The 22,607-nt window shown below is 56.3% G+C and overlaps 1 protein-coding gene and 1 long non-coding RNA gene across 5 annotated transcripts in view; one reads left to right on the top strand and one right to left on the bottom strand.

The window, feature by feature from the left end:
• Positions 1-15,057, top strand: part of FA2H (fatty acid 2-hydroxylase) — a 50,880-nt gene extending 35,823 nt beyond the window's left edge. Inside the window, exons 3-7 of the mRNA XM_002711722.5 lie at positions 2,861-3,003; positions 3,553-3,659; positions 9,046-9,218; positions 10,939-11,191; positions 13,779-15,057. Coding sequence (XP_002711768.2) covers positions 2,861-3,003; positions 3,553-3,659; positions 9,046-9,218; positions 10,939-11,191; positions 13,779-13,858 — 756 coding nt within the window. The 3' untranslated portion in view covers positions 13,859-15,057. The remainder of the gene's footprint in view (positions 1-2,860; positions 3,004-3,552; positions 3,660-9,045; positions 9,219-10,938; positions 11,192-13,778) is intronic.
• Positions 1,321-22,288, bottom strand: LOC138846576 (uncharacterized). Of its 4 annotated transcripts, none has more exons than XR_011384096.1 (4): positions 22,061-22,288; positions 11,137-11,338; positions 3,364-3,504; positions 1,321-2,905 (listed from the first exon to the last, which is right to left on the bottom strand). It is a non-coding gene; the product is annotated as an uncharacterized lncRNA (long non-coding RNA). The 4 variants fall into 4 exon arrangements; XR_011384097.1 differs by lacking the exon at positions 3,364-3,504 and having other exon boundaries at positions 1,321-2,695; positions 2,792-2,905; positions 22,061-22,284; XR_011384095.1 differs by lacking the exon at positions 3,364-3,504 and having other exon boundaries at positions 22,061-22,278.
• Positions 22,289-22,607: the final 319 nt, after the last annotated feature.

Raw genomic sequence — 22,607 nt, 5'->3', positions numbered from 1 at the left:
CTCACGTCCCCACTCCCAAGGACTAGCTTCACCCTCGAGCAGCTGGGCACACGTGAAGGCTGGCTCCTGGGAGACCCGCTGGGGCTGGGTCGGCTCTGGTTGGAGACACCTGTGCCGGGAGGAGAGTCCAGCCTGGGCTCCAGGATCTCTGTTGGCTCTGTCTCCCAGACCTGTGTCTTGTGCCTCCACTTACAGCTTTGACTCCTGCTCTTCCCTTGCCTGTCCAGACCCTGCCCTCCTGCTGTGGCTGCCTCACCCCCGACCCCTTGTTCTGGAGGTCACCTGAACACCCACCACCTCATCCCGATTGCGGGGGTAGGTTGGGGCCCAGTGGCTCCCTTGCATGGGATCTCACAGCTGCTGATGGGCAGAGGCAGGCTCTGAAGGTGGTTCCATCTCCAAGTTCATTGTTCTCAACAACTTCAGTTCACTGACTCATCGGAAATCTTCACAGCTTCTCAATGCCTACAGCTGTGGCTTCTGAACTCTTTTTGTTCTTTCTTCCCTAGGAGTGAACTTTTTGAACACACTCTATGTTAATGTCCATTTTGATCATCTATTCATTATTTGCATGGCTAACGTACTCTTGTACTCTGCATTTGAACACATTCAACTATGGCTTAAATTTGAGATAAACATCTCATAGTTGGAAATATAGTCTCTCTAAGGGCAGGTGCTTGGCTTAACAGTTAAAACGCCTGCATCCCATGTTGGAGTGCCTGGGTTCAAATCCCAGGTCCACTTCCAGTTATTCCAGCTTCCTGCTGATGCATACCCAGGGAGGTTGCAGATAATGGCTCAAGTAGTTGGGTCCCTGCCCAAACTGATTTCTAGGCTCCCAGTCCCAACAGTTGTGGGGTGAACTGGAAGATGGGAGGTCTCTCTGCCTCTTAAATGAATAAATATGTTTTTTAAAAGGAAGTAAGGGGGCCAGTGCCATGGCTCACTTGGTTAATCCTCCGCCTGTGGCACCGGCATCCCATATGGGCGTTGGGTTCTAGTCCCAGTTGCTCCTCTTCCAGTCCAGCTCTCTGCTGTGGCCCGGGAGGGCAGTGGAAGATGGCCCAAGTGCTTGGGCCCCTGCACCCACATGGGAGAGACCAGGAGGAAGCACCTGGCTCCTGGCTTCGGATCGGCGCAGTGCCAGCCATAGTGGCCATTTGGGGCGTGAACCAACAGAAGGAAGACCTTTCTCTCTGTCTCTCTCTCTCACTGTCTAACTCTACCCATCAAATAATTTTTTTTTAATTTTAAAAAAATAAAAGGAAGTAAGGTCTTTATTTTTTAAAAAATATTTATTTATTTTATTTGAAAGGCAGAGTTATAGAGAGGCAGAGGCAGAGAGAGAGTCTAACATCCACTGGCTCACTCCCCAAATGGCCACAGTGGCCAGAGCTGGGCCAATCCGAAGCCAGGAGCCAGGAGCTTCTTCCGGGTCTCCCTCAAGGGTGCAGGGGCCCAAGGACTTAGGTCATCTTCTACTGCTTTCCCAGGCACAATAGCAGGGAGCTGGATTGGAAGTGGAGCGGCCAGGACTCAAACCAGTGCCCCGTGGGATGCTAGCACTGCAGACAGGAGCTTTACCTGCTACACCATAGCACCGGCCCTGAAGTAAGGTCTTTAATATTTTCTTCCTGCTTCTGGTAGTCAGCCTGAGAGTACCAGTGGTGCCCATATTTCCTGCCTTTGGGGACAAAGCGCCAACCACTGGACCTGGAGCAAGTCGTCTGCTATTAAAGCTCTCGGCTGATCGGGCACGCACAGAGTTCCCGCTGGTACTGCTCAAGGTCCCAGCTGGGCCCCCATCATTCTCAACCCCACGTCTCCATCTACACTCCTCACCCTGTTATCAACTCCTCCATGTCACATGAGTGCCAACACAAACCCCCGGTCCTCACTGCCCTGGACCTCGGTGTTTGCACCAATGGCTCTGCATCCAGAGCTCAGCCTGGCGTGGGCCACCATGAAACTCCCGCCTCGCACGCTGCATCTCGCTGAGCACTTAATGCACGTACCGTTATTACTACCTCCATTGTGTAGCCAGGGAAACAGGCTCGGAGAGAAAGTGTAATTTTCCCAAGGTCACAGAGGAAGGGGTGGAGCCAAGATCTGTAGTCAAGACCAGCTCCAAAGTCTGAACTCCAGATAAGCTCTACGCTCTACAAAGCAAAGACGGTCTCTTCTATTACTGTTGATTCTTTGCAAATTTAGTTTGGTGCAAAGAAATTGAAATCCATTCTTATTTTTTTTCATAATATGTATTTCCCATTGTGAAATGTGAAGCAAATTGTGGAATGTGTGATTATTTAGATGAATGAATGAATGACCCAGGCCAACACCAAGTGGACAGCCCATGGTGGAAGGGAAAGTCCCGGTATCATTCCTGATTCAGAAGGTATTGGCTCCTGTTGCTAAAGAGTCCAGGGCAACAATGACCCAAGTCCTTGTCTTAGACAAAAAAAAAAAAAGTGTCCTGGGCAATACTTGGAGCTTCAGGTGCGGCTTCACCTGGGTGCTCAGACATCACCCCCAGGATTCCACGTTGGTAGCTGGTTTGGCATCCTCTGTGCTAGCCGGTTCCTCTGGCAGGCTCTGCCATCTTAGCAGCTCCATTAAGAAGAGAAGGTGCCTGCTGGCTCATGGCACCGGTGTAGGTCCTAGGCCTGTCCTGGGTCCTGTTGCTATGGTCAGGGGCCTGGGAGAAGCAGCTTGGTCAGTTCTGGATCCCGGAAGCAGGAGGGTGAGGAGTCCCCCCGCCACACACTACAGGTGGGGGAGGGACAGCGGTCACCTGGAAGCGAGCAGGAGACTGAATGTGCAAAGGCGTGCCCGTCAAGTCCTCTGACTCTGTTCCTCGCAGGACCTGGTGGACTGGAAGAAGCCTCTCCTGTGGCAGGTGGGCCACCTGGGAGAGAAGTACGATGAGTGGGTCCACCAGCCAGTGGCCAGGCCCATCCGCCTCTTCCACTCAGATCTCATCGAGGCCTTGTCCAAGACTGTCTGGTGAGCCTGCTCCTCCTGTGGTGGGCTGTCCCTCTTTCTTGATGGTGCCAATCAGATTTGGAAGGGGGAGAAGCAAAGGAGCCCCTCCCCAGAGCCCAGGGCAATGCTGTAAGCCCTTGGGGAGGGCAGAACATGCCATAGGCATGTGCGTGATTTTATCCACCGAGCAGGTGACAGCCCAACACATGGCCAGAAACCACTTTGAATGCCACCCCTGGTCTAGTCCAGACTTCTGAGAGGGATTTACAACCTTTAACGCCCATGGGAACAATTTTGCCTGCAATTAGCACCTCTGCCACAAGAGGTCAGTGTTTACCCAAATGCGTGCACTGTGTCGGTAGCCATGGGCCAATAACTCACCTTAGAGACGGGTACATGGCTTCATACCCTTTGGCCTCTCCTCCACACCATTGCCCCCTTCAACCGCAGGTCTCCGTATGCCTTCTGCATGTGCTCTGGTGTCACCGTGTCCCCAGGATGTTGGTCTTTAGGGAACGGCCCCTGTTGAGTTCCTGTGCATGAGTCTCTCTGACCCTGGCCTTCCTGCAGGTACAGTGTCCCCATCATCTGGGTGCCCCTGATGCTGTACCTCAGCTGGTCCTACTACCAGGCCCTCGCCCGGGGCAACGTCCGGCTCTTCACCTCGTTCACAACAGGTAACGCCTGGTCCCTTCCTGACCTGCTGCGTGGTCCCCGATGCCGGAGACATCAGTGTTCTCCCAAGTCCTGAGTTTCTGAGAGCGCAGGACCCCAAAGCACACCACAAAACACGTTTAAGGGAGGCCTGTCTGTAGAAGCAGTCTTCCAAAAGAGGATCATGCCGCCACGCAGATAGATACAAACACCAGCAATACCTCAGCAGAAACTGAAGTCATTTCACCGGGGACACAGCTAAGCGCTGGGCTCAGGCTGGTCCATGAAGGCAGCACAGATCAGCAGAGAGCCTGGGAGAGAGAGATCCAGGAGTATCCCTGAGAATTCCCAAGGCAAAGGGCCATGCAGCAGGACCCCAGCCTGGCAGGGGACAGCTGAGTGACCACGTGCCACGCCATGCTGCCCAGGGATGCCTCTTTGAGCCCCAGAAGCCCTGTGAGAAAGGCACCATCATTATCCCCTTTAAGAGTGAAGAGAATGTGGTCATTCCCACATACGTATGTATGTCAACATATCATGTTCTAACAGCTAACCCAAGGTCATGCAGCGTTACCCATTGGCTTAAATAAGGAAATAAAGTAGAGCCGAGAGAATGGTGAGTGTCAAGCGAGTGACTCAAGGTCATGTGGCTGGGACATGGGTACCAGGTGCCCCTCCCAACCCTAGTCCTGGCAGAGGACCCAGAGAGGGACTGACGTGAGGCAGTGTCCACAGAGCCAGTAGAACTCCACTGCCCAGGGCAGCCATGGGTTCAGGTGCGGCCACTCTGCCAGCCTGCCCCGCAGGCTCACTGCCTACATGGGGCCCCCAGGTACAAGCCACCCACCAGGTGCTCTGTCTGTCCCGGCCCAGCCTGCCTCAAGCAAGTGCAGGAGGAACCGGCTTCCCAGTGGGCTCCCGACCCTGACCACACCTGGCATTCCTCACGCTCGGCCCTCTGAGCCCCCTCGCTCTGCCAGGCTCTGTCTCCAGCTCCATGGCCCCACTCTCAGAGCTTCTCCCCAGCCTGCCTCTCTGGGGAGCAGCTAGTCGGAGTCTGAATGATTCAGATGTCAAGGTGACCATCTGACCCAGGGTGGGGTGGGGGACATGCAAGCTGCAGGGGGACCCCCTCCGCGCATCCCAGAGCTGCTGTTGGTCCCCAAGGGTTGCCGTGTGCATCCCGTGTTACCCTTTCTGCCCACTCTGAAGAGCTCGGCACAGCCCAGGGCTTGTTGCTCAGAGGCCTGCTCGCTGAATCGCCCACTGTTCGCCCAGCGCTCCCCTAACAATCACCAACAGTGGCAGGGCCGCCAGGGCTGGCCACTGGAGGGGGAAGGGGACGCTGAAGCTTTGGCCCAAGTCCCTCTGCCGGATTCCTCCAGAGATGCCACTCAGTACCAGCTCCGGCCGGATGGGCAGACAGGGGTGATGCTGGGGTGAGGGGGCGGGCAGAGGCTTGCCCTATAGGAGGGGACTTTTCTGCATGGTAGGGAGGGTGATTCAAGAGCTCCGTGAGCTCTGCAGGTGGCCAAAATGTGCCTGTGTAATAAAGGCCCAGTGTGGAGGGTTCACAAGCCTGCAGCCACGATGCCAGCAGTAGTGGCACGAGAGACGCCTCGCTCATCCTCCCCACGCAAGGCCCAGGGCACAGAGCAAGGCTGGGGGAGGTGGCTGGAATAAACACAGAGGGGTCAGCGTGCAGGGAAGCAGGGGACACTGACAACATTGACTGCAGACAGCAGTTGGAGTCTGAAATTCCTAGGGGCATCTACGACAAGGCTTGGAAAGGCAAGAGGGGTTCCGCAGAGTTAGGGTAGCCCACGGGCGTGTTAGGATTCTGCTGGGTCCACTCAAACCTGATTTGAGAAAGATGGATCCTTAGGAGGTAGAATGTCAGTGACATGGGGTTCCCAGCACACAGAGATGTGGGCAGTTGGCCTAGAGCCTGGTCTGAAAGAGCCGGGGGTCACCTCTCCCTCTCTGCCTTCCTGGGTTTGCTCCCTTCCTCAGCATCCACCCGTGCAGACGGCTCGAGCCCTTCCAAGGCACTTCCTTAACTGCACCCAAAGCTGTCGCCCTCTGGGCCTGGCTCTGCTCTGAGACAGGCGCCAAGCAAATCTCATCATGCATAGACAGCCCTCAGAAAGGGCTTCTTCTACTGATTATACTCCCAACCAGTCTCCAAGCACCTGCCACAGTGGGCACCGGCGACGCCAAATGAAAGGCCAGACCCTGCCCTTGCAATGCTCAACACCACGTAGGGCGAGGTGACCCCCACCAGTCGGTGTGATCCAGGGTGGTGAGGGAGGAGCCTCCCTCGTGGGCTGCCTCACCCCAATAAACCGGCAGGGAGGAGGGACTTCCAGGGAAGGAAACGTGAGCAGCTGATGGAGCTGGGAGGAGAGACGCGGCACACCTAAGGAGCTGGGTGGTGACAGAGAGAAGAGGCAGGGATGTGGCCGCCAGGGTCAGGTCTTGTGGAACCTCAAGTGCCACCCCATGGGGTTTGGGTTCTGCCTGAAGGTCAGGAGCCTCCGTGGGAGGCTTCGATAGCGTGTGGAGAAGGGGGTAGGGTTGATCGCTGACGCTGTCCTGGGAACATGAATAGTGGGGTAATATGAGGTGAGATTCATATAATAGAAAATTAGTCACTTGAGAGCGTGCAGTTCAGTGGCGTTTATTACATCCACCACCTCTGCATCTAAAACACGCCCATCACCTCCAGAGCAAACCCTGGAGCCCCCATTTCTCCCTCTTCCCTGGAGATGCTCAGTGCAGGTGGCCATGCAGGGCTGAGGTGGACACAGATGTGCAGGAAAGCATCGTGGAGGGTGTGGTGGTCGCCAGGGATGGAGCAGAGAAGATGGAGGATCAAGGCTTGGACCCTGGGGACAGAGGCAGAGTTTCTACCATGAAGCCTAAGAGGAAGTGTCCAGCCAAGAGGAGAAAACGTGGGCCCCGCAGGCAGGGGTGGAACAGTGTGTGCTCGTCATTGACCCCAGCCCCTTTTAGACTCTGAGAAGCTGTGGACTCTCTCCCCAGGAAAATGCACACAGGTGCATAATAGTGTGGTCACTTCAGTAGGTTCCAGAACACCCTAAAATCCAGCTTCGGAGCCCCTGATGTTCGTAAGGCTCAGGTGGGGATCCAATGCATAGTCAGGCATTTGACCTAATGATCAGGCCCACCTTCCACATCCGTGTGCTGGGCTTTGATCCCTGACTCTGGCTACTGATTTAAGCTTTCTGCTGATATACACCCTGGGCGGCAGCAGCAATGGCTCAAATAGTTGGATTCTCTCCACGAACTGAGTTTCTACCACCAAATGCCAACTACATTACCAGCTCCCAGCTTTGGCCCAGCCCAACCCCCACTGTTGCAGGCATTTGGGGAGTGAACCAGCAGTGGGAGTTCTCTGTCTTCCTCGCATAAATAATATTCTAATTAGAAGAAGAAGAATGCATGCTGTTACAGATTCAAGAAGAGAGTGGTCACTAATGTCACATGGCCCAGCCAAGTGGGAGAAGGATCAGAAAATTACTTTGATTTAGCAGAAATACATCATGAATGGCCTTTGCAATTCTGGAAAACAGGGCAGAAGGCAGTTTTTAGGGACTTGATAAGGCCTCAGGAACCAGTGAGGTGGAGGTGCGAGTCTGGCCCAGCTGTCAGTAGGTGAAGTGAAAGATGAGCAGAGGGGGCTGTGCCCAGAGACTTGGCTGGCATGGAGGCGGCTGCCTAGTAGGGTGACCCTGGCAAGTGGTGACGGCCGCCTGTTCCTCCACACCCGCCTCGCGGAGGCAGTGCCAGCGCACCCTCACATAAGGGTGTGGTGACAGAACGTAGAACCACCGAAGTGCGGCATTGGGCCACCTGTGTCTGCCGCCATGTCTTTTCCTGATCACCCATGGCCTGGAGCCTGCCTGGGTCACGCCTCCCCAGGAAGCAACAAGGATGCCCCAGGTGGACAGAGGAGGAAGGGAGGACTGGAGGCGACAGCTCGCCCCGCCCTGCCCCACAATAGGCCTGTCTTCTCCGTGAAGCGGAGGCTGCGTGGAAGGGGGGAGGGTGTCTGAGGGCGGAGAGGAGTGGTAGATGCTGAAGGACCACCAGGCAGGGCTTGGGGTCTTGCTGAAGTTGAACACACCAGCAGCTGGCCAAGCCGCCTGGGTACGAGATGGAGTGGCAGACTCTGGTGCTGATCGAGGCCTGGGGTGAATGGAACCAGGGAAGGAGGAAAGATCCAAGGAGAATCACTGGCTTTGGAAACCAGCCCAGCAGCTGCTCCCAAGCTGAACCACATAGGTGCCTGTCAAAAAAAAAAAAAAAAAAAAGTCTGCCGGCGCCGTGGCTCACTAGGCTAATCCTCCGCCTAGCGGCGCCGGCACACCGGATTCTGTCCCGGTTGCCCCTCTTCCAGGCCAGCTCTCTGCTGTGGCCAGGGAGTGCAGTGGAGGATGGCCCAAGTGCTTGGGCCCTGCACCCCATGGGAGACCAGGATAAGCACCTGGCTCCTGCCATCCGATCAGCGTGGTGCGCCGGCCGCAGCGCGCCGGCCGCGGCGGCCATTGGAGGGTGAACCAACGGCAAAGGAAGACCTTTCTCTCTGTCTCTCTCTCTCACTGTCCACTCTGCCTGTCAAAAAATAAAATAAATAAAAAAATAAATGTCCTAACCATGACCGTGGTGGTGACTGCACAACTCTAAGACTCCAAACCACGGATCGTGCTTCATACGATGAGCTGCATGCTCACATGTCATGTTTCAATAAAGCTGCTACCTAAAAAGAGAAAGCATGGCCCAAGCAATGGTTTGTGGAGAAAGGAAAAGCTAAGAGGGTGAGGATGGAAATGGAGGAGACAGGTGTGAGAGGTGAAGTTCCCAGGAGGCCAAAGAATGAGCCAAGTGGAGGAATGACACAGAGCTGCAGGGACCACAGGGGTCATGGGGGGTGGGGGGACTGGAGAGTGGGCCCCTTGCCCTTGACGGTCCGTCTCCAGGCTGGCCTCATCTGCTACTTCCAGATCTCCCCCAGCTGCTTCTCCCTAACACCCCTGTCCTTGGCTCTTCCTGTCCTCTGGCCCTGCAGGCTCTGAGCGATGTCTTTCATCCGTAGCCCCTGACCCCACCGGCTCAGCTGCTGGTCCCCTTCCCCTCCTGCAGCTCTACCCACCCCCCCAGGGAAAAGAGCAGCTCTCTCCTAAACCACAACAGACCCTCTCGGCCTCCTTCCCGTTCTGCCCCAACGACAGGGCCAGGACGCCACAGGTGCTGGACAGAGGGCAGCCACTCCCACGCTGCCCCGGGTGATGAAACAGGGACGTTTGGAGCCGCCAGGCAGGCGCTGCTGCACCCGGGACCCGCTGGCCCTGACCCTGCCTGCCCCCCTCTCTGCCGCCCCTGCAGAGTACTCGGTGGCGGTGCCCGAGTCCGCGTTCCCCGGCCTCTTCGTGCTGGGCATGTTCCTGTGGAGCCTCATTGAGTACCTCATCCACCGCTTCCTGTTCCACATGAAGCCCCCCAGCGACAGCTACTGCCTCATCACGCTGCACTTCGTGCTGCACGGCCAGCACCACAAGGTGGGTGTGGCCGTGGGGTGGGACATCGGCAAACCCGAGGCATCGGAGGCTGCACAGGGGGGAGACGGGCCCAGGCATCCTAATCTGAGCAAGACGGGACAGTGAGTGAGTGAGTATGTGTGTGCACATGTGTGCATAAGCATGCATGTAAATGCTGTGCGTGTGTGTACATATGTGTGCACGTGTGCCTCTGCGTCACCCTCCATGAGCCTCGTGAATCTGCACAGCTCATTCACTCATTCATTCTGCAAGTGTTCTGAGGCTGAATGCCTACCATGTGCCAAGCATCAGTGACCCAAGCAGGCGAAGCACCTGCAGTTTTCCCCAATTCCACAGAGCAGGAAGTAGGCCAGGGGGAATTAATGTACTAAGGGACTCACCCAGGGTCAGGCAGGCACAACCAGCACGCTGTCCCCCACCATGTGGCTGCTCTCACCAGCACCCGCTGGCCCTGGGAGTATCAGCCCAGAGGTGGGACTGGAAGCCAGGTCGGCCCCAGGGAGCTACCTCCCCCTGGCAGCTTTGCTGTGCCTGCACAGTGCTGTCCTCGGCCTGGCCCAGGGGCCCCTTCGCCGCCATCTCCTCCAAGGCAGGGCCTTCCCCCACTTTCTCTTCTCTGCTGGGGTGGGCTGCCCTCCTGTTCTTCCCAGTGCTGAGCTGTGTTCTGGGAGTCTCACGTGGCAGCCTGTATCTGGGTGAACATCCAGTCCTGGGCCAGCCTGGCTCTAAGAGGTGCCACGGCCAGTGTCCTCTTTCTAGGCTGACGCCAGCCCATCGGGCCTCTGCTGTCCAGGCCCTGTCCCTCACCCCCCTCACGACATCTCAGATCTATCGCTCCCTATTGGTCAACTTTCCCATCTTCAGGGGACAAACGGACCCTCTGGGGGCTGGAGGGACTGTCTCGGGCTCTCTCTTCCAAGACATTTCCACCTCAGTACACGCAGTCCCGTCATGGCACAGCACAAGGACAGGAGGAGCTTGTGTGGCCCACCGCCACCTCCTCAGATACCCAAGCCTTTGTGTCTAGGGGTCTGTGGCCTGGGCTCATGCCTAATTTGACCCTGGCCACGTCAGGAGTGTTTACACTGCAGGAATCGGCAAACGCTGCTGACCTGGGCGCCCTCATCCTCCCTCCTGCTTTTTATCCCTTCTGCCCCCAGCCTGCCTGCCTTTGTCTGAGCACTGCTTCCCTGCACAGCACTGGCCCTGTTGCCATGGTTTGAGGAAGGGAGGCCCACACCTGCGGATCTCTGTTGGCAACACCTGCTTTGTCCCTGCACAGAGGGCCTTGTGTGGGGAGGTGGCGGTGCAAACCACATCTCTGCACAACACTTCCGGGAACACCCTCCCAGATCGCAGGCCTCAGGCTAGGCCCCCTGTCTCCAGAAAGCCCCTTGAGCCTTCCTGTCTGGCACCAGGGCCCACGTGGTCCCTTGAGTTCCAGGTGGGCCCTGAGCCATCAGCACACCTGCATCCGCTCCCTCCCACGTCACACCTGGCCCTGTGTTCCTGGATCGGGCAATCTCTCCAGGGCTTTGGACTTGGGTGGCCTGCCCTTCCCAAAGCCACCAAACACGCCAGGCCCACCCAAGACAGGTCCCTGTCCCCTCACTGGAAACATTCGGGCTGCTCCACGCTCATCTTGGGGAGCGTCTCCAGTGAGGCACGCTGCGACCCCGAGCCAGCGCCACCTCTGACACTCGGGCCTCTCCATCCACAGGCACCCTTCGACGGCTCCCGCCTGGTCTTTCCCCCCGTGCCGGCCTCTCTGGTGATCGCCTTTTTCTACGTGTTGTTGCGGCTCATCCTGCCCGAGGCGGTGGGGGGCACGATGTTCGCTGGGGGCCTCCTGGGCTATGTCCTCTACGACATGACCCATTACTACCTGCACTTTGGCTCGCCGAACAAGGGCTCCTACCTGTACAGCATGAAGGCGCACCACGTCAAGCACCACTTTGCACATCAGAAGTCAGGTGAGACAGGCTGGAGCCTCCCCGCCTCCCCTGTTGGCCCGGGATCGACTGGACAACAGCTGTTGAATCCCTGCGAAGGGCCAGGCGTTGTCTTCGGTGCTGGGGCACACACAGAGCTTCCTCCATCCTGCTCACGGGTGCAGGTGGCTGTGCAGAGACAGACAAGGAACAGAAATGCCATTAAAGGAAAATAAAGCAAGGTGATACTTGAGTAACCCTGGGTGGGGGGAGGGGGCCCAGCACTGCCCATTAAAATGCAGTCATGCACCACACAACAAGATTGTGGTGGTCAGCCGTGGACCCTGGATACAGCAGTGGTCGTGTAGGACTATAGCACTTCATCTCATTACAGCTGCCTTAGTTTGTGTAAGTACACCGATGTTCTCACCATGATGGAACTGCCCAGCAAGACATTTCTCAAAACACATCCCCACCAAGTGACAGGTGATAGCTGTACTATGCAGGCCGCATAGATGATTTTAAACTTTCTAGTGGCCACATTAAAAGTAAAAAACAAACAGGCATTTGGCTTTGCAGTTAAGCCACTGGTTAGGATGCCCACATCCCACCTGAGAGTACCTGGGTTTAACACGCAACTCCAGCTCTGACTCCACATTTGTGTTAATGCAGCTCCTAGCAGGCAGCAGTGATGGTTCAAGTAATTGGGTTCCTGCCACCCATGTGGGAGACCTGGATTGAGTTCCCAGCTTCTGACCTAGGCTCTGACCCAGCCCCAACTGTTGCAATCATTTGGGGAATGAATTGGTAAATAGACTATCTCTCTGTGTCTGTCTCTCTCTCTTCCTCTCAAATAAATAAATAACTTTATAGTAAAAAGATAGAACTGAAAATCATTTTTTTAATTTATGGGGCAGAGAGCTCCCTTCTGCTAATCCATTCCTCAAATGCCCACAATAGATGGGGCTGGGCCAGAGCCAAAGCTAGAAGCCAGACTTCCCATGTGGGCACCAGGGACTCAATTATTTGAGCCATGACTTCTGCCTCCCAGGGTCTGCACTAACAGGGAGCTGGAACAGGAGCCTGGAATGAAAACCACACACTGCTATAGAACATGGGACTTAAAAAAATGTATTTATTTATTTGAGAGGCAGAGTTACAGACAGAGAAAGAGATTTTCCATCTGCTGGTTCACTCCCCAAATGGCCACAGAGGCCAGAGCTGAGCCAATCCAAAGCCAGGAGCCAAGAGTTTCCTCTGGGTCTCCCACATGGGTGCAGGGGCCCAAGCACTTGGGCCATCTTCCACTGCCTTCCCAGGCCATAGCAGAGAGCTGGATCGGAAGAGGAGCAGCCAGGACTCTAACTGGCACCAAATGGGGTGCTGGTGTGGGCTTAACCTACTATACCACAGCGCCGGCCCCAGCACATGGGTCTTAAATGCCTGGTCCTAAAAAGCATTTTAATAAAGTATCCATTTAATCAAATATAACCAACATACTATTCTAACATGTAACTGACATAAAACACTGGTAATGGGATATCTTACATTCTTTCTCTTAGACAAAGTCTTTTTTTTTTAAATATATTTATTTACTTGAAAGTCAGAGTTACACCGAGAGAGAAGGAGAGACACACACAGAGAGAGAGAGAGAGGGAGAGAGACAGACAGACAGACAGACAGAGGGGTCTTCCATCCACTTGTGCACTTCCCAGATGGCCGCCATGGCCGGAGCTGCACCAATCCAAAGCCAGGAGCCGTGAGCTTCTTCTGGGTCTCCCACGTGGGTGTAGGGGCCCAAGGACTTGGGCCATCTTCTACTGCTTTCCTAGGCCATAGCAGAGAGCTGGATGGGAAGTGGAGCAGCTAGATCTCGAACCGGTGACCATATGGGATGCTGGTGCTGCAGGCAGCGGCTTTACCAGCTATGCCACAGCGCCAGCCCCTAGACAAAGTCTTTGAAATTCAGGGTCTATTTTGCCCTGACATTACATCTCAATTTAATTGCTGCATTTTCACTGGAAATACTTGATCTGTATCTAGGATTCATAAAACTGAAAATCTAAAAGTAGACTCACATACGTAAGTTGCCCCAGACATGCCTCAACGTTTTCTAGTAGCCGAACTGTCCGTGTTTGCACTGAAACTTAATGAAGTGAAAGCAATAGTTCCGCGGTGAGTGCAGGCACATTTCCAGTACACAGAAGCCACGTGCTGGGCAGCAAAGCTCTAGAAAAACGGCCCAGGAAGGGGGCACTGCAGAGCTGCCAGCAGAGCTAAGAACCACAAGAAGAAAAGCCGGTGTCCCCAATGTGTGGCCAGCGTGGCCCCAGGAGGCAGCAGCTCTGGGGCAGGGGTGAACTGTGAGGACCCGGAAGAGGCTGGAGGTGGGAGAGAGGGAAGCAGGCAGGCTGGGGCTGTCCCAGGATCCCAGGTCAGATAAGCAACCTGGGTTAGTTCCCACCACGCCCTGGGGACACAGGAAAGGCAGGTGCTGGGCCGGGCCTCTGCCAGGATGGCCCCAGGGCCTAGAAAGGCTGGCTTGTGCCCTCCTGGCTCACTCCCCGAGCACGCTGACCCGGCTCCTATTGCACTGCCTCACCTTCTCCCCGTCTGTCTCCCTGTGCAGGCTTCGGCATCAGCACTAAATTATGGGATTACTTTTTCCACACCCTCATCCCAGAGGAACCCCATGCGAAGACACAGTGACAACTCCCAGCACCGCCCCTCACCTGTCCTCAGCCCCGCCCTGGCCCCTGCTCCCCCACCCCCATCCAAACTCTGCTACAGAGCTTGGCTGGGCCAGGCAGCATGGCCTTGTCCCACCCTGGGGCTTGGTAGAAGGTGCCAAGGAGACCCTGAGGCCAGACTGCCTTCCTGGCCACCCCGGGAGGGTCACACACGGGCCTGGTCTCCACGCTGGCGGCCTAGCAGGGAGCCCCAGCCCATGGGACTGTTGGCAGGACCAGCCAAGGGCAGCAGCCCCCAGGGGAATGATGGAAACTGACCCCAGAGCCAGCCCCATGGCCCCCAGCGCCTCAGCACCTCCAGCTCCGTGGGAGCCTGCAGCCCTGTCCACCCCTCCTGCCTTCCTGAGGTCGGCTTGGTGGCCACGAGGCGGATGAAGACGTCTCACCACGTGCGATGATGAAGGAGTCACACCGGAAGGGATGCATGACGCCTCCCAGGAACCAGCCCAGGTCCCACGGCAGCCCCTCCACCTGTCCTGCCGACCACAGTAGCCAGCTGTGCCTCTGCTGCCAGGCGCGCAGCACCACATGGTGCCCTCCCCAGCCTGTGCAAGGGCCGGGGGACTGCTGGTGGGAGCCCTGGTGTCACCAGCTGCTCCCTGCCTCCAGAGCCACAGAGCTGCCCCCACCCAGGGCTGGTCGCGAGGCCCCTCCATTGGCAGGAGCCCCACCCAGCCTCAGCCACGCGTGGCCTGCACCGGCCCCCACTCAGGACCCTGCCAGCCAGTGCCTCCTGGAGCCACAAGCAGCCTTCATGGTGCACCTCGTCTCCCGCCCGGCAGATGAGGTGCCCACCTCTTCTTCTTCGTAACCCAACCTCCCCTTTCCCGAGAGGGCCTTATTTATAATCAACCTAAACGCCAGGTCGCTGGCCCAACCGCCCTTTCTAACCCTCTGTGTTCCGCTTCTGTAAAAAAAAAAAAAAAAAAAAAAAATTATTTGGCCCCGTGTTTTTCCCTTCTCACCCACAAACCATTACTACTTGAAACTGTAAAATCTCAACGAACGTGAGGCTAACGAGAAGCAGTGCTTGCGATCTGTACTGTTTATGGCGGAGCTATTTAAAGATTTTTGAATAAATATCCACAACTACACTTGTGAAATAAAGATGTAAATAAATTGTATATTTTGAAAAATAAAACAATGAAAAGAAATCAACACAGATGCTTTGCTGCGTGGTGGCATTGATGGAGGGGGGCCTGGCGTGGCGGGGGGTGGCCCTGGCACTGACCGGGATGCATCAGATGGTTGGCGCAGGGGGGATAATAAAAATCTGACCAAGCCCTAGCCTCTTGCTTGGTTTTATTATTTCTGTTATTAAATGTCCTATAGACACTGTCTGTCTCGGAGAGATCATGCCCGAAAAATCACCTCGATGCATCCCTGGGGAGGGGTGTCTCATCTGCAGCTTGACCTCCGCTGAGGTCAACAAAATGCCCATGGCGGGCACGAAGACCTCAGGCCAGCTCAGTGCAGGGGAACCATTGCCCAACACGGTTTGCTTGGCCAGCACGTCAGCGTCACCTGGGAACCTGGCAAAGTCCGAAGCCCGGCACTCCTCTAATTCGATAGATCCAAGGGGGCTGGCCCAGGACTCACCTGCCCGAGCGTGCAGAAGTGGAAGGCAGTAATGATGGGAGGCACAAGGAAGCAGCCCCACGCCAGCTGCCTCTCCTGCTCCAGCACCCACGGGCGGCTTTATCCCTGCAGCCCGAGCCTAAAGACAAGTGGCATCTGTCTGGGCCACTCATCATCCAAGTTCCTGGAATCCGTCAGTGGAACGTGGTCCGTGCACGTGGCAGAACCACAGCCTCCATCTCTGTGGAGGAAGCTTTACAAAGAGCAAGTTCTCACAAAAGACTTCTGACTCCTTTCACAAGAGTGAGGGCACGACGTGGCGGCGTTGCTCCCTGCTAATGCCCCTGGGAAAGCAGCGGCCGACGGCTCAAGTACGTGGGTCCCTGCCACCCTTGTGGGAGTTCCTGGCTCCTGGCATGGACCTGGTCCAGCCCTGGTTGTTGCAGGCATTTTGGGGAATCAACCGGTGGATAAAAAAGATCTTTCTCTGACACTCTGCCTTTTGAGGAAATAAATGAATCTTTAATTTTTTTTAAAAAAAAAAAGGAGTTGTTTGGTCCACTTTTCATTACTTTAAATAAACTCCCTTCATGAAGGGAGCTTCTTCGGAAAAGAGGTTACGTCAGCAGATGGTGGACGTTTCAGATCGGGCGGTCCAGTGGCCCAGCGTCTGGTCATGGCCCATGTGACAGCAAAGATGAACTGAAATACTCAAACCTCTTCAGAAACCCACCCTCGGAGGGCACAGTCCCCACCACCCGAAGACCTCCCATCGGCCCTCCTTAGAGCAACTCTGGGCCCTTAATCAGCCAATCATGGACAGCAAGACAACAGAGGGTAAGCAGCCGCTAGAGTTGTTGGGACACAAATCCTGCTGTTAACACAGACCCTGGGAGGATACAGGTGATGGTTCAGGTATCTGGGTCTCTGCCACCCATGTGGGAGACCCAGATGTAGTTCCAGGCTCCTGGCTTCAGTGTGGCCCAGCCCTGGCTGTTGTGGGCATTTGGGGAGTGAGCCAGAGGGTGGAAGGTCTCTCTCTCTCCCTCCCTTTCCAATAAAATGAAAATAAAGAAATAAAAATTTCAAAAGGAAAAGTGAAAACATAAAACCAAGGAACCCTATTCATGAAAAGGCCCAATCAGTCAGCTTCTGGCAGGTTTCCCCAGCGCTGTCTGCCCTGATTGTCCACAGGCCTTGGAGAGTGAGCGAGGGAGGCAACAACAGTGCAAGGTCACTCACCTGCATCCCCACAGGAAGGCCATGTGGCCCTTAACCTCAAGCTGGCTGGCATGCCTGGTGCAGTGCCCACCCCAGTCATTGTCTGGAAGGCTGGAGAATGTTACCAGCAGTGTAAGAGTTAAAAATCAGGTGCAGGGTCCCGCACTGCAGTGCAGTGGGTTAAGCCGCCACCTGCTCCATTTCCAATCCTGTTTTCTGCTCACACACCTGGGGAAGCAGTGCAAGATGGCCCAAATTCTTGGGCCCCTGCAACCACAAGGGAGACCTGGATGGAGTTCTAGGCTCCTGGCTTCAGTCTGGCCCAGCCCCCATCATTGGGGCTATTTGGGGAGTCAACCAGCAGATGGACTATCTCTCTTTCTCTCTCTCTCTCATCAAAATGCCAACACATGGGCTGGCGCCGTGGCTCAATTGGCTAATCCTCCACCTGCGGCTCCGGCACACTGGGTTCTAGTCCCAGTCGGGGTGCTGGATTCTGTCCCAGTTGCTCCTCTTCCAGGCCAGCTCTCTGCTGTGGCCCGGGAGGGCAGTGGAGGATGGCTCAAGTGCTTGGGCCCTGCACCCCATGGGAGACCAGAAGAGGCACCTGGCTCCTGGCTTCGGATCAGCACAGTGTGCCAGCCGCAGCGCACTGGCCGCAGCGGCCATTGGAGGGTGACCCAACAGCAAAGGAAGACCTTTCTCTCTGTCACTCTCTCTCTCACTGTCCACTCTGCCTGTCAAAAATAAAAAAAAAGTGCCAACACATGTAGCACAATGGTACAGCCTGGCACTTATAACACATCACTGTGTTTATGCCTGTAGTGGATGGAGGAAGACACAAAACATCAAGAAAGTGTAATGTTTGCTCAGCGAAGCACATTTACATTCTGATTAACATAGAATAAATGCAGAGGGACTGAACTTCAGTGACCCTAGCAATTTAGCTCGCCCGATCCTCCCACAAAGACACAGCCACCGTGGCCAGAGACAAGCCCCTAAGCAGTCGTATTCATTTATGGCACTGGGTTTATACTTCCAGACATGCTGTCTTTGGGTGTTTCCTGGCTGATCTGAAGAATTGCCCTCTTAATTCTGCCATTCCATTCCTCTATTGCCTCTGGCCTCTGCCTTCGAACTCTGTGCTATTTCCCATTGTGCCAGTATAATGACCAACTTGTAACACAGCCCAATAAATTCTGGTCTTGTCTCCACCCAATCTCTGAGCTGCGTTAATCCACCTGATCCCTGGCCTCTACTGCCCTCTGGTGGCAGCATGCAGCACTTCCCCATTATGACTGCCGCCAAAGTCTTGGAAGCAGGTATCCGCGATTTCAAAATTCCTGCACTCTCTCACCTCATCTGTCCTCTTCACTTGCTTTCTTGTTTTATCTACAATTTTTAAAAAAAAATATTAATTTATTTATTTATCTGAAAGGCAGAGTTACAGATGCTAGATACTAGAGAAAGGGAGAAAGAAACAGAGAGATATCTTCCATCTACTGGTTCACTCCCCAAATGACCCCATGGACAGGGCTAGGCCAGGTTGAAGCTGGGAGGCCGTTTCCCATATGAACACTGGTTCTGGTCCCAGCTGCTCCACTTCCTATCAAGCTCTTTGCTAATGCACCTGGGAAAGCAGTGGAAGACGACCCAAGTACTTGGGCCCCTGCACCGGTGTGGGAGACCAGGATGGAGTTCCATGCTTCTGGTTTGATGGAGCTCACCAGTGAAAGGATCTACCCTGGGCTTTGCTTTTTTTTTTTTCTTTTTTTAATTTTTTTTATTATTTTTATTTTTTATTTTTGACAGGCAGAGTGGACAGTGAGAGAGAGAGACAGAGAGAGAAAGGTCTTCCTTTGCCGTTGGTTCACCCTCCAATGGCCGCCGCTGCAGCCGGCGCACCGCGCTGATCCGATGGCAGGAGCCAGGATCCAGGTGCTTTTCCTGGTCTCCCATGGGGTGCAGGGCCCAAGCACCTGGGCCATCCTCCACTGCACTCCCTGGCCATAGCAGAGAGCTGGCCTGGAAGAGGGGCAACCGGGACAGAATCCGGCGCCCCAACCGGGACTAGAACCCGGTGTGCCGGCGCCACAAGGTAGAGGATTAGCCTATTGAGCCACGGCGCCGACTCCTGGGCTTTTCTTAGTTGAGAGTTTTGATTACTAATTTCATCTCCTTACTTGTGTCAGGTATGTTCAGATTTTCCATTTTTCATTGAGTTCATTGGAATTTTTGTGTCTAGGAATTGGTCCATCTCATCTGGGTGAGGTACTTTGATGATGTAATGCACAATATTATCTTATAGTTCTTTTTATTTCTATAAGGTTCCCACTTTCATTTCTGATTTTAGTTATTTTCATCTTTTTTATGTCAGTCTAGCTGAAGATGTGTAAGCTGTATTCATCTTTTTGAAGAAGCAACCATTGGTTTTGTTGATTATCTGTATTCTAATCTTTATTATTCCCTTCCTTCAGCCTTGCTTTTGGTTTGGTTTCATCTTTTTCTGGTTCCTCATGTTTTAGGGTTGGATTGTTGATTTGAGATCTTTTTTTATCGTAGGCACTGGCAGCTATAAATTTCTCTCTGGGACCTGCCTTCACTGCATCCCATAGTCTTTAATATATTGTATTGTTGTTTTCTGGCATCTCTAGTAGCTTCTAATTTCTCTTGTAATTGATTTCTTCTTTGATCTACTGGTTGTTTAAGAATGTGCTGTTTAATTTCCACAAATTTGTGGATTTCCCGTTTTTTTCCTCTGTTACTGGTTTCTAGCTTCATTCCACTGTGATTAGCGAAGATACTTTGATTTAAATTTGTTGAGCATAGTATATATATATTTTTTATTTTTGACAGGCAGAGTGGACAGTGAGAGAGAGAGAGGGACAGAGAGAAAGGTCTTCCTTTACCATTGGTTCACACCTGTTAACATTTCAGCTATTAAAAACAGTGAGGAAACCCAACGCTGATGAGCATGCGTGCCGAGTAATGGCTATCTCGGACATGGGTGGTGGGATTGTAACACGACAACCCCAGGAGGTTCTACACAGCGCGATTCCAGGGGGGGCCAACCTGCAGCTGCTGTGAGGGCTCCCCCAGCTGCCTCCTGCTCTGGGGAACAGCCCTGAGCAGAACGGAAGCTGCCTCTTGCCCCAGAACTTTGTGCAGCAGTCTTTGCTTAGCACCTGATAGCCCCCAGGAAACCTGCATCCCCCTGTCCCCGCATCCCCCTGTCCCCCCAGCCCCCTGTCCCCACATCCCCCTGTCCCCACAGCCCCCTGTCCCCCCAGCCCCCTGTCCCCGCATCCCCCTGTCCCCACATCCCCCTGTCCCCACAGCCCCCTGTCCCCCCAGCCCCCTGTCCCCGCATCCCCCTGTCCCCACATCCCCCTGTCCCCACAGCCCCCTGTCCCCGCATCCCCCTGTCCCCGCATCTCCCTGTCCCCGCATCCCCCTGTCCCCACAGCCCCGTGTCCCCCCAGCCCCCTGTCCCCGCATCCCCCTGTCCCCACATCCCCCTGTCCCCACATCCCCCTGTCCCCACATCTCCCTGTCCCCACAGCCCCCTGTCCCCACAGCCCCCTGTCCCCACATCCCCCTGTCCCCACAGCCCCCTGTCCCCGCATCCCCCTGTCCCCACATCCCCCTGTCCCCACATCCCCCTGTCCCCGCATCCCCCTGTTCCCGCATCCCCCTGTCCCCGCATCCCCCTGTCCCCGCATCTCCCTGTCCCCGCATCTCCCTGTCCCCGCATCCCCCTGTCCCCACAGCCCCCTGTCCCCCCAGCCCCCTGTCCCCACATCCCCCTGTCCCCACAGCCCCCTGTCCCCCCAGCCCCCTGTCCCCGCATCCCCCTGTCCCCACATCCCCCTGTCCCCGCATCCCCCTGTCCCCGCATCCCCCTGTCCCCGCATCTCCCTGTCCCCGCATCTCCCTGTCCCCGCATCCCCCTGTCCCCACAGCCCCGTGTCCCCCCAGCCCCCTGTCCCCGCATCCCCCTGTCCCCGCATCCCCCTGTCCCCACATCCCCCTGTCCCCACAGCCCCCTGTCCCCACAGCCCCCTGTCCCCCAAGCCCCCTGTCCCCACATCCCCCTGTCCCCATATCTCCCTGTCCCCACAGCCCCCTGTCCCCACATCCCCCTGTCCCCACATCCCCCTGTCCCCGCATCCCCCTGTCCCCGCATCCCCCTGTTCCCGCATCCCCCTGTCCCCCCAGCCCCCTGTCCCCGCATCTCCCTGTCCCCACATCCCCCTGTCCCCACAGCCCCCTGTCCCCACATCCCCCTGTCCCCGCATCCTCCTGTCCCCGCATCCCCCTGTCCCCGCATCCCCCTGTCCCCGCATCTCCCTGTCCCCGCATCCCCCTGTTCCCGCATCTCCCTGTCCCCACATCCCCCTGTCCCCACAGCCCCCTGTCCCCACAGCCCCCTGTCCCCACATCCCCCTGTCCCCGCATCCTCCTGTCCCCACAGCCCCCTGTCCCCGCATCCCCCTGTCCCCGCATCCCCCTGTTCCCGCATCTCCCTGTCCCCACATCCCCCTGTCCCCACAGCCCCCTGTCCCCACAGCCCCCTGTCCCCACATCCCCCTGTTCCCGCATCTCTCTGTCCCCACAGCCCCCTGTCCCCACATCCCCCTGTCCCCACAGCCCCCTGTCCCCACAGCCCCCTGTCCCCACATCCCTCTGTTCCCGCATCTCCCTGTCCCTCGTTCAGTGCACCCGAGCCCATGCCTAACTTACAGCTAGAAGAGCGGCGGGATGGTGTGGGAGAGGGAACACAGCAGCAAGGTAAACAAATGAGTAAGCAAGGAGGACCCCGGGCGCCCATCCCTCACATCTCTCCAACCCAAAACGTCTTCCCTTTCAGAGGAAACTAGCCTGATGAGCAACTGAATGCCATTACTGACCCGTTCCAGCGGGGGCACAGCTGACCTCCGGACAACCTGCTTCCTCTGGTGACAGAGAGCCCAGCAGGGAGGCGAGAGGGCGCTGAGCCTTCTTCCCCACCCGCCTCACTCCGCCGCGCCCCCGGGAGAGGCTGACTCTGGGACCCCCTCTCCAGCTGCCTCAGTTCAGCCTCCAGCCCTTCCCACGCACAGTCCGGGTTGTAACAGCTGCGCGGCCCCCAGGCAGGGGCCCTGGCACCTGTGACCAGGAAGGGTCTGGAGCGGGTTCGGAGACGGTGGGCAGGGCGGGAGGACCAAGGCGTGCGCCACGCGCGAGCCAGGAGGCTGCGAGGCGTGCGTGGCCTTCCCTGCGGGCATCCCAGCCCGGGGGCAGGAACGGAGCACGAGGCCCTGGCGCAGCGCTGGTGGCCCGGCTTTCACTTGCGGGGTCCCGCAAAACCAGGGACACTCACGTCGCGGGCACCGAAGCGAAGGAGGTGCAGGGGCCCTGAGAGCCCCCCGGGCTGACTTCTCTCCGGAGCGGAAGGCAGAGGTGGCGGCGAGGCGGGAGGAGCGGTGCGCGCAGCAGGTGGGGCGCAGGTGAGCCCCGCGGTCCCCGGGAACGCGGAACCGGGAGGCGGCGGGGCGCCTGGGCGCGGAGGGGAGTACCCGGCGCTCTCCGGTTTCCTGGAACCCAGCACCGAGTTGGTTTCGATTCCTGGGCGCGGGTGGTGCAGCTGTCTGTGCTGGGGACCGGGGACGCCGGGACCGCAGCGGGGCGCGGGCGGCGAGGGTTCTGCAGGAGCTGAGCCTCCTTCTTCCCTCGCCGGGGCCCACTGTAGCGCCTATTAGTTTGTTTCGTACAGCGAGGGGAAGTGTGGGTTTATATTACCACCGCTGGAAGGTTTTTCGCTTTTCCCCCTACAGGAGCTGAGTTCATTCTGCGTGTTATAAACAGCAGGGCTCCGGGCATCTTGTATCCCGTCTTCATCCCTCTGCCCACTCGCCCAAGCTTTTCTA

The sequence above is a fragment of the Oryctolagus cuniculus genome, chromosome 18 (genome assembly GCF_964237555.1).
Source record: "Oryctolagus cuniculus chromosome 18, mOryCun1.1, whole genome shotgun sequence".
Taxonomy (NCBI): Eukaryota; Metazoa; Chordata; class Mammalia; order Lagomorpha; family Leporidae; genus Oryctolagus; species Oryctolagus cuniculus.
The sequence above is the reverse complement of the archived record's forward strand: the minus strand, read 5'-3'. Positions and strand labels throughout refer to the sequence as shown.